Genomic DNA, 10846 nt, shown 5'->3' with positions numbered 1-10846 from the left:
CCTGCCCCCAATCCCTCCCAGCATCAGAGTCTTTTCCAATGAGTCAACTCTTCGCATGAGGTGGCCAAAGTACTGGAGTTTCAGCTTCAGCATAATTCCCTCCAAGGAAATCCCAGGGCTGATCTCCTTCAGAATGGACTGGTTGGATCTCCTTGTAGTCCAAGGGACTCTCAAGAGTCTTCTCGAACACCACAGTTCAAAAGCATCAATTCTTCGGTGCTCAGCCTTCTTCACAGTTCAACTCTCACATCCATACCTGACCACAGGAAAAACCATAGTCTTGACTAGGCGAACCTTTGTTGGCAAAGTAATGTCTCTGCTTTTGAATATGCTATCTAGGTTGGTCATAACTTTCCTTCCAAGGAGTAAGTGTCTTTTAATTTCATGGCTGCAGTCACCATCTGCAGTGATTTTGGAGTCCAGAAAAATAAAGTCTGACACTGTTTCCACTGTTTCCCCATCTATTTCCCATGAAATGATGGGAAAATAAGGTAGATTCCATGAATTGTGGAATGAAAGGAGCCCTTATATTCTGTAGAGCTTCACTAGAAATTTATACACATAAGCAGAAGTACATACACTTGTGCTATGTGCAATTTTTACTATATTTCTTCCATATCAGTGGTATTATTCAGAAAAATATCTAAATGTGAGCCAGTTCTGACTAAGTAACATTTTAAGAAATTATTAAACACCTTTTTAAAACTTGTATCTGCGTAGGAAGAAGAAGAACCTCTGCCTACCAAGAAATGGCCAACTGTGGATGCTTCCTATTATGGTGGTCGAGGTGTTGGAGGAATTAAAAGAATGGAGGTTGGTATCTCTTAAAAAAAATAGAAGCTGCTAATCTGGAATATATATTTATAGAACTATTAAGCCATGGAAACTACTTTTCACAGCTCAATTTCCTAATACCATCCAATTTTTCTTAACATGTGGTATTTTTGGGGGCAGTTTTTTTTTTCCATGGAATAATTCTAGCCATTTCAAAACTGTGCAAGAACTGACTTCATTAGCCAATGGATTGCATTGATAAGATGCCTGAATTCTAAAAGGCAAAACAAAATTAGGGATTTTCCTCACTGTTTTGGAAAAAATGACTACAGAGAACATCAACTTTGAAGAAGCCAACTACTTAAAGTTGTAACAATGAATGTCTTTGAAAAGATTCAGTAGTTAGTACTGTTTGGGGAGAAAAAAATGTTAAACTATTCAGTAGAGGGAATATGACCCTATCACAAATGTAGAGGAAGTACCTTTAAGGCTTTTTAAAAATAGGTTTTATATTATAAAGTAATTAGTCTCCAATTAAAATAAACATATTAAAAACATGAAAATAAAAATAGGTTTTAGTTGCCACTTATGAATAATCATAATTAATATTAAATATCATTTATAGAATGTATTAAATTTTTAGACTGGCAAAAAGTGTGGATTAAAATAGAACTTAAATATTATATCTTAAATATCAAATGAGGTCTTCTTATCACCACAGACATATTTTTCAGTGTGGTGGAATAATTAATAATAAGCAAGCCCTGTCAGCACTGACCCCTTAACAGTGGCAGAGATAAGCCAGCCTCCCACCCAAGGGAGCAATTGGAGGGATTTTCTCATTGATATCATGACTTTATTATTAATCACAGATCCTGGCAAAGCATGTATATAAGAAGATGTATGCAGGGGGAAAGCGGTTAGACAGGAATTAGCACAACGTGTTAGTAGTTGTCTTTGAATGGAGTGATTTTCAGTTTGTGTTATGTATTTCCCTGCTTGTTCATGACCTATTTGTCAGTGAGCATGTACTAATTTATATCAGAATAATAAGTCTGATTCTACTTTGAAATCCACACATCTAGAATGCCACATGACAGTGGGGTTCAAATACACTGCACGCGTGCTCAGTCGCTCAGTTGTGTCCAACTCTGTGACCCTATGGACTGTAGCCCGCCGGGCAGCTCTGTCTATGGGAATCTCCAGGCAAGAGTACTGAAGTAGGTAGCCACTCCCTTCTCCAGGGGATCTTCTCAACCCAGTGATGAAATCCAGGTCTCCTGCATTGCAGGTGGTCCTTTACCATCTGAGCCACCTGGTATATTTGTTCTTATTGAAAACACAAGGAATTGTGGCAGATTTTTGTTATTCCAATATTCTAGTATTCCAGAGATTAGGAGTCTCTTTCTACAGAAAATAAAAGCATATGCATGAGCTCCTGAATGGGTTCCAAGTTAAAAGGCATATTACTGGAATATGGTCAGGAAAGCCATGGGGCCATGAACATCCCTGAGTAACTCACATTTCAAGTTTTAAGAGTTATTGACTCTTTTATTTAAAATTTAGTCAAATTGAAATTTATTAATTTGTGTTTTAGTTTTGACTTAAACTGTCTGAGCCACTAGGGAAGCCCTAATATGAAATTACATTGCCCTTTCTTTTTAGCTGAAGAAAATTTATGAGAAGGACTCACTTACAAATCAGAGTCCATTTTGGTCATAGATAATTTTTTTTTAAGTTTTTTCTTTAATGTGGACCATTTTTAAAGTCTTTATTAAATTTGTTCAATTTGTTTTACATTTTGGTTTTTCAAAACAATATTGTTTGTTTCTGTTTTACATTTTGGTTTTTTTGGCTGCGAGGCATGTGGGATCTTAACTTCCCAGACCAGGGATCAAATCCGCTCACCTGCATTGGAAGGCAAAGTCTTAACCAATGGACCACTGGGGAAGTTCCCTAACCATGGATAATTTTGGCTACATTTTATGGACTACTCCATCAGTGAGGAGGAAATAAGGATGGGAATGATGAAAAAAATGAGCAAGTAAATATGGGCATCACAAAGGGGAAACACAATACGTAAAAATACACAATAAAAATATACTGAGAATTAAGCACCATTGGACTTTTTCAAGCGTGAATTTATTTAAACTTGGAGAGGAAAAATAGAAAACATACCTTGTTTTAAAATCATGCCTATTCAAATCTGGAAAGTATTTTCCTTAAAAAAAAAAATACCTTAAAGGGAAAGTAAATGGAATTATAGAAATCATGGTACATCTGAATTAAAAAATAAGTCTTTGTAACTAAATGTTGTTTTAAGCCAGGATAGGAATTTTAGTAGAAAGTCTTTCTTCCTTCTCCTTTACATTAAATACTTAAACACTATGGTAATGGTTGTTTGCAGAAAGCTGGAGCTGAACTGATGTTAATAATAGCTGTTAGCACAGCTGAGCCACAGTACCTGATGACTTCACATGTGTGTTTCTGGCAGTTCAGCAGGAAACTGTTTTTGTTTCTTTTCTCAGTTCTGAAATTGCTCCTTTATGATACAACCTCTGAATATGCTCAGAAATTATGGAATTTCATTGTTTATTATGAAAACCAAATAGAATTGGAAACATTTAGCTTTCAAATTTGCACTTTTTAAAAAATATTCAAAAGTCAATTTTGTTAAGGCTGCCTTTAGCAATCTATTCTTGTTATTCTTTTATCCTTTTTGGCTATCTCAATGTGGTCAAACTAAAATATTAAAATTTATACATATAAGTATGTATATATATTTAATTGTTTATAAGAGTTTAAGGAAAACTCTATATAGTGTTTCCTAGCTTTAGAATTTGAAGTTGAGTGAGAAAGGATTGTGCTATTGTTTGTAGTGATGATGATAATGATGAAACAGCTATGATGAACTAAGAATAATGGATTTATGTAATGCATTTATTTTAGACCTCAGCAACTATAATTGGGGCTTCCCTGGTGGCTCAGAGGTAAAGAATCTGCCTGCCAGTGGAGACATGGGTTCATTCCCTGGCTCGGGAAGATTCCCTGGAGAAGGAAACAGCAACCCACTCCAGTGTTCTTGCCTAGAAAATCCCATGGACAGGGAGGTTGGCAGGCTACAATCCATGGGTCGCAAAAGAATTGGATGCAATTTAGTGATTAAACAACAGGAACAACAATTATATATTGTGTTGGCCAAAAAAGTTCATTCAGTTTTTTCCATAAGATGTTGTAAAATGGACTTTTCCACTAATCTAGTATCATACATTTAGTTGTTTAATAGTTGAGTCCTTAGAAATGCCACGTTGGGTGAGAACTCAAGTTCAACTATCTTCGTGTTCTTTATCTGAGAATGGTGCCAATGTTATTTAGAAGAAGGATACAATTACCATTACCTCTGTGATATCAACTGTGAATGCTGCACTAGTTAAAATCTGACTTAAAAATCTATAACTTCTGGATGGTCCTAAATTTTACCTACTTCTACTCTGAATTACTTCTCTATGTTATGATACTATTTGACTATGTATCTTACTTTTTGTTTGTTTTTCTCTTAGAATTGAGACTTTACAACTGCAGGAGATGGGTCCTGGTTTTAGAATTTTTTAGTTCAATTTAGATATATCTAAAGATTTTTAAAGTTTTAATTAATCTAGGCGAAGACGCTGATTTGAAAGAGAAGGTCATTTCTCTGGAAAGAAAGCCAACTATCTAGCTCTAAAGGTTTAATGGTGTTTAAAACAATTTTAACAACCTCATAAAGAACATTCTAGTACCACTGATCACACTGAAAGATACAGATACATTTTAATGACTCAACAGGGCCCACTTGAAATTGAAAACCTATTCTAAAATTGTAGTTAAAAAAAGGTAAAAATATCTAAGTAAGCCTTATCAAAAAGCTATGAATAGATCTTTCTATGAACAGCAATCATCTGTATTCCTGTCCACTAATTCAGGTCATTAAAATGCTTTTAAAAAGCTTATTAATCATTTTTTCTTTGTAGAAATTACTTAACACTGGTGAGTCGCTGTGTGCCCAGGACAGGCCTTCCTGTTTCTTTTTAGAGCTTCACTTATCTTTGTCTTCTTTGGGAACATCCTTGCTTTTTAGACTTCTCTGCTGCTCTTGGATGAACAAAACCTTCCTCCAGGGGCCGCATCCTCTTCACATCCCCACACTGGAAAAAAATTTGGCTCAGATTTAGCCAATTTTCATTGAAAAATAAAGAAAACATCACTTGACCTTGCAGTTGTTTTCAGTATCCAGGGTGTTCAGAGGAAGGAATTCCCCCAAATTTGTGGAAATCTCTCATGTCTCTGAATTCTTTTCTTCAGAGTCTTTTCAGACTTGTCTTCCTTAATGAAAAATGTGTATGTCAAATAACCATATCCATATGAGCAGAGGAACTGAAGACTGAGAGCTGCTTAACAAACTGAAGATAAAACATACATAATTATTTTTACTTCCAAAGGCGAAAGTTTAATCACACTTTTGTCCTTAGTCAAACTTGATGGGAATTTTGGAAGGAAAAATTAACTTCTTTTATAAAATATATTTGTAAAATTCGAACCTAGTTGAAACATCTTGTCCACTTCAGACTAACATGTTCAAATCCCTGTCTTGCTACTTACTTTGTGGCTTTGGGCTCATCACTTAACCTCTCTGTATCTTTGTTTCCTCCATGGGAAGCAAAAAACACAGTATCTACCTCATAGCATTTTTTGTATGGATTAAATGCAGCTTGGCACATGATAATTATTCAGTAAATGCTAATTATCATCATCATTACCATCTATTTCAACCATTGTCACCAGTATATAGGGATGTGTGTTTAGCTAGAAGGAGAACATACCTAGAGAATAAAATTACACATTTCCCTTGTAAAATACAAATTAACTCCTTATTTGAAATAATGGAGAAATGGTTGTATCAAATTTAATCGATGCCAAATTTTTATAAAGGGTCTTTATTTCTAGGATCCTGATATTAAATACATAAAGAGTGGTGAAAAATCTGTTAAATCTCAGAAGAGAAATTTGGAGTTAGGTTACTTACTCATCTTTTGACTCTGAGGTGATGAGCCAAGAACCAGCTGAACAAGAGTCTGTTCTCCTAGGCCACTGTATGTCTGATAGCAATATTTCCCTTTGTTTTAAAGGTTCGTTGGGGTGATAAAGGATCTACAGAAGAAGGTGCGAGGCTGGAGAAAGCCAAAAATGCTGTGGTAACCCTTCCTGAAGAACCAGAGGAACCCGTCAGACCGAGACCACCGCCACCTAAACCCACACACCAGCCTCCTCAGACAAAGTGGTACACGCCAATTAAGGTGACTGTTCAAACTTTGTGGGATTTAACTGCAGCTTCCTAAAGTGTAATCCTTTTAGTCTCCCTGAAGGAGGACCAAGGTATATCAAACAGCAGACATTCAATTTACCTTCTAATGACTGACCGAGTCATTTCTCAGCAACAAGAAACTCTGTTTTTGTTATTTATTCATTTAATTTATGAAAGAAATGAGAGTAGAGGAAAAGACTTTATCTTCTTCATTTTAGCTCATTTATCTAGCAAGCAGAGGTTGAGTACATTTCCCAGAGATTTACAGATCATGTTTCCCTTTAGGGTCGGCTGGACGCGCTCTGGGCTTTGTTGCGGAGGCAGTACGACCGAGTTTCCTTGATGCGACCTCAGGAAGGAGATGAGGTTTGTACCTGGGATGTGTTGGGAAAAAACTAGATTATTCTTTTAAGGATGAAATAATTGATGAGATTAGTATTTTAAGTTCCAAGCTATATTTAATGCTATATGATTCTAGCATGGTGTTTAAACTATCAAAACATCTAAATCTTAAGATTTTACTTCTATGAGATGGAGATAACTTTAAAAACATCTGAGTTCAACCATTTAGAAAACCAATTTGAGAAAATATTCCTGGAATATCCCTAACAGATAATTTACCCTTTGCTGTGACCACAGGTAGAGAGAATTAGGTGGTTTGTGAAGCAGGCTTTTTCATTACCAAACCACTGTGGTTAATACAAACTTCTTATATTTAAGAAGTTTGTGCCTCTGTTCAAATTAATGCATAATATAAAGTTCTGCTTCTCAAACGACATGTAACAACTCTCTTCTTCAATATGCTAGACTTTCACTTTTTAGGTTTTAAAATTGTTTTCATGCATCATCTTAGTTTTCTGTCCCCCAACTTAGACATTAATTTTCAACATTTTAAGTGTTGGGTATAGTGGTAGCACTGAAGATGTATTAGCAAAAACAAGACAGTGGTTCCAATACTCTTGTCAGTAACCTTCTATATTCCTTTAACTCTCATGATTAAAATTTAGTTTTATGGCCTTTTCTCATTTGTACTAATTTTGAGTTAATTCAGTAATTTGTAGATTATAAATATGCACAAGTAATAGCATCTGGTAATATTGAGGGGTACAGATGATAGCCTTGCCCTTAAGAAATCTAAACTTTGGGATACACACAAAAATAAAATTTATTCCAGAACATGATCTAAGACATATATAGATAAGCATCAAGTACTCTTGAGTACATGGAGGAAGAGATATTAACTCTTCCTGGAGGAATCTGGGAATGTTTCATCAAAAATAGAGGCCTTCTAGTTTTGAAAATGCATAAGATTTCATCAGATGGAGCTAGGTGGAATGAGTATTTCCACAGATGAAGCGTCATGAGCAAAATCTCTGAGGTGGCCGAGAACAGTGATGTGTGGATTAAAAGATAGTCTGGGGGTTGGGGATTCAAGCCAGAATGATGAATTGGGAATAGAAGAAATCTTTGAGTTTGGATAAATTGATATATTTGTGCTTCTGAATGATGCATTATAATCATTCTTTCATTAATTCAAACAAATATCTATCTAATGTCTAAAATGTACCAAACACTTTGTTAGATACCAAGTAAATCTAACGTTCTTCTTAGATTATAGTGCTAGAATAGTTTACACATTGCCCCAGCAGGTTAAAGCATCATTTATTTTTCCATGATTGCAGAATAATGCTTTCATTATTTTGACCAAAATTTCCTTTGTTTTTTTGAGAATTTGCTCATTCTTCTGTCTGATATAGTCCTAGAATCTTTATCCTAACTCTTGAGGTTAAATTGTTTCAAAACTCAGAATTTTTCAGATTTTAGGACTCTGATACAGTCCATATATCTGTTTATATACTGTGGAAAGCATCATCTCTTGAGCTCAGTGTTGAGACATTCTGTTACAGAAATATTGATTAGTACAGGTGGATAATAATAGACCATAAATACTCTTCAGTTAGTTCAGGTCAGTTTTTTCTTCCAAATGTATTTTAGTGACACAGTTAACACAAAACTTTCAGTTTTAAAAGATTTTGTATTTAAAAAATATAGACAAAAGGTAGTAAACTCTCTGTTTCCCAGTTTTTTGTTTACCACTTTTTTCACTCTTCACCTATATATGTGACTTATGATTTTTAAATTTGGTTTTTTTTTTAAATGCAGGACTTTAAACTTAGTAAATATCAATTGTTGGTTCAGTTAATTGATTTGCTTTTCATCAGATATATATTATGATTCTATGTGTGTCTGACACAGCCTGATTTAATCTTTATTCATAATACCTATTCTTGATGGCTTTGCTGCTTCCAAAATTTTGTCAACTGCAAATTTTTGTCACTTATTTCAAATTCAGACCTCAGTGGGGTACTCCATGAGCACCTTCCGCACAGATTGACACTCCACACTGTTAATTGAAATGAATATGGTAGAGGTAGAAGCCCACCAATAGTATTAACTCAGTTTACCATCTTATTCACAAGGATATTTAATAAATGTTATTAGTTTTCTGTATTTAAGGTATAACGTATATTTATGTATTCACCCATTCAACCGAATCAGTGATGCAGAATTATTTGGTTCTGGAAATCAAGTAATTGTGACCTATTTTTTTCTTGCTTCTAGTTCTTGCTATGATCTTTTATAATATTTATTTTTTTAGACTAGGGTTTGATGTCGGACCTATAGTTTACAGCATATAACTTTTTCCCTTTAGACAGCCTGGGAAGTCTTTGCCTTCCCCTCTTTTTATTCCTCATTTCCCCATTTTTCATGTTTCACAAAGATTATTAAGAATATCTGAGTTTCTGTCACCTTTGTATCATCTACCAGGACCTCTTTGATAGAGTTAATAGAGTTAATTTGATAGAGTTAATTCCCATATTAACTTCCCATCCTCCATATGCTAATTTCTTATACTAGTTTATGCATTTCTTATACACTATGCTAATTTTCTTTCTGGCTGCTTCTTCTTCTGAAGTCTTTTAATTGCTCTATTCTTTTCCTCATGAGCATAGTAAATACTGTTATTGATAACAGTTATTGATAACAGTAAATACTGTTATTGATAACAGCCCACTCATGGGACTTTGGTACTTATGCCCCAAAGAATCTGCATCAAACATAGGACACTTAATCTTAGTAAATGTTTGGTGGGTTTTATTTTTAAAAACTTTACAATGACTGGAATACATCAAATATTATTATCCAAAAAGTAATATTTAATTATTTCTCTAAATAAAATTGTTTGCATGGTACATGGCGTAATCTGTGCTGATATGCCAGCGTCCCACAAATTTTGTTTTTTAAAAAAGACCATATAATATTTTAAAATTTCCAGTACTTTTCTTTTGCTTTAGAATAGCTTTCATTTGAGAAACTTAATTTACCTAGTAAGAAATTGAGGACCCAGAGATAGGATAATAAGTGATACAGAACATATTTGGCACAGCTAATTTTTATGTACGTTAGTAAGATGGGATGCTTTGCTTTCATAATTATCTAAGCAGGAGAAGAAGACCATGGCTCACTGTTACCTTCTATTTATTGTGGCTAGTTAGGTAAGCTCTCAGAAATTAAACTGTCTGAACCCCAAGGTTTTTATCAACTTAGTTTATATAGATATGGTTTATCTCATAGGATTACATGGAGTAGAGGAAAATTTAAATTTAGAAGACAAAGATGTCCAAGTAGCAGTGTCCTCTAGTTCTCTGCCTATTCTTTGTTTTGGATTTCCTAGGCAAGCTGGGGCATAATCACCTAATGAGAAAATTAGTCTTGGAGGGTTTTTTTGGACACATTTAGATAGCCAGATTTACCTATGACTAGGCTCTGCCAGCGTAAGGAAGGATAAAATTCTAACTTCAACTTGACTCCCCTGAAACCAATCAGTAATTGATAAAACTAAGTTAAAATATAGATCTCTGACTACTCAGACAACTGATGAAAGATTTCTTAAACATGTGTGTACTGAACTGACTGAACTGAACTGAACATATACGGTGTATATAGGTATATATATGTATCAATATTGATTCCCACTAAAAAGATTTGTCTCTGCATATCAAATAGTTCATTGGAATATATGTTACTAGCTGTTCAAGGCCAGTTCTTTTTAAGAAAAACTTAATCTTATCAACAAACTGGTGAATAAATTTTGCAAATAATTTTGTTATTTTTCTGTGCTTGTAAAGGCTTGAGTGTATTTACTTTTGACTATGCTTCTTGTGAAATGTGTGCATAATGGTATGAGGTGTGTGTGTGTGTGTGTGTTTAAAGCAATTTGTACATTGCAGAGATTAGGAGGACTTTTGCAAACATTTTCATTTCGTTGGGCATGGATGCAGTTTTGCTGTATATTGTCAAGAAACAAATGAGAACACTTTCTCATTTGTCAATTTTAAAGAAAGTAATAGTCATGCTCTTTCTTTGGGGGTGGGGGAGACACAACAAAACTGCTTGAGAGACAATAAAACATCATGTTTTCAGATTGTGGCTTATGGTTCCAAAATAACACCACCTCCCCTTAGTCAACAGTGCCGTTTTCCACCTCGAAAACCCATCCTGTCATGGCTTTATAAATTGTTTACTGCAGATTCTGCCTCTTGAGAGTCTAGTTTCATAAACACATCAGCGTCCATAGAACCAAACCCGGAGTCACGCACATTTCCCCTGCAAGGCCCGTCACGCCGAATTTCCAGCCAAATGGCTCTCCTTTCATGGCTCCGAGGCCGC

At 34.8% G+C, this 10846-nt stretch overlaps 1 protein-coding gene across 1 annotated transcript in view; it reads left to right on the top strand.

The window, feature by feature from the left end:
• Window positions 1–10846, top strand: part of ANTXR2 (anthrax toxin receptor 2) — a 180869-nt gene that overhangs the window by 93511 nt on the left and 76512 nt on the right. The window contains exons 14-16 of the mRNA XM_010845903.1: window positions 721–813; window positions 5940–6107; window positions 6401–6481. Of these exons, the coding sequence (XP_010844205.1) occupies window positions 721–813; window positions 5940–6107; window positions 6401–6481 (342 nt within the window). The remainder of the gene's footprint in view (window positions 1–720; window positions 814–5939; window positions 6108–6400; window positions 6482–10846) is intronic.

This window comes from Bison bison, unplaced genomic scaffold, assembly GCF_000754665.1.
Source record: "Bison bison bison isolate TAMUID 2011002044 unplaced genomic scaffold, Bison_UMD1.0 scf7180017864228, whole genome shotgun sequence".
Taxonomy (NCBI): Eukaryota; Metazoa; Chordata; class Mammalia; order Artiodactyla; family Bovidae; genus Bison; species Bison bison.
The sequence above is the reverse complement of the archived record's forward strand: the minus strand, read 5'-3'. Positions and strand labels throughout refer to the sequence as shown.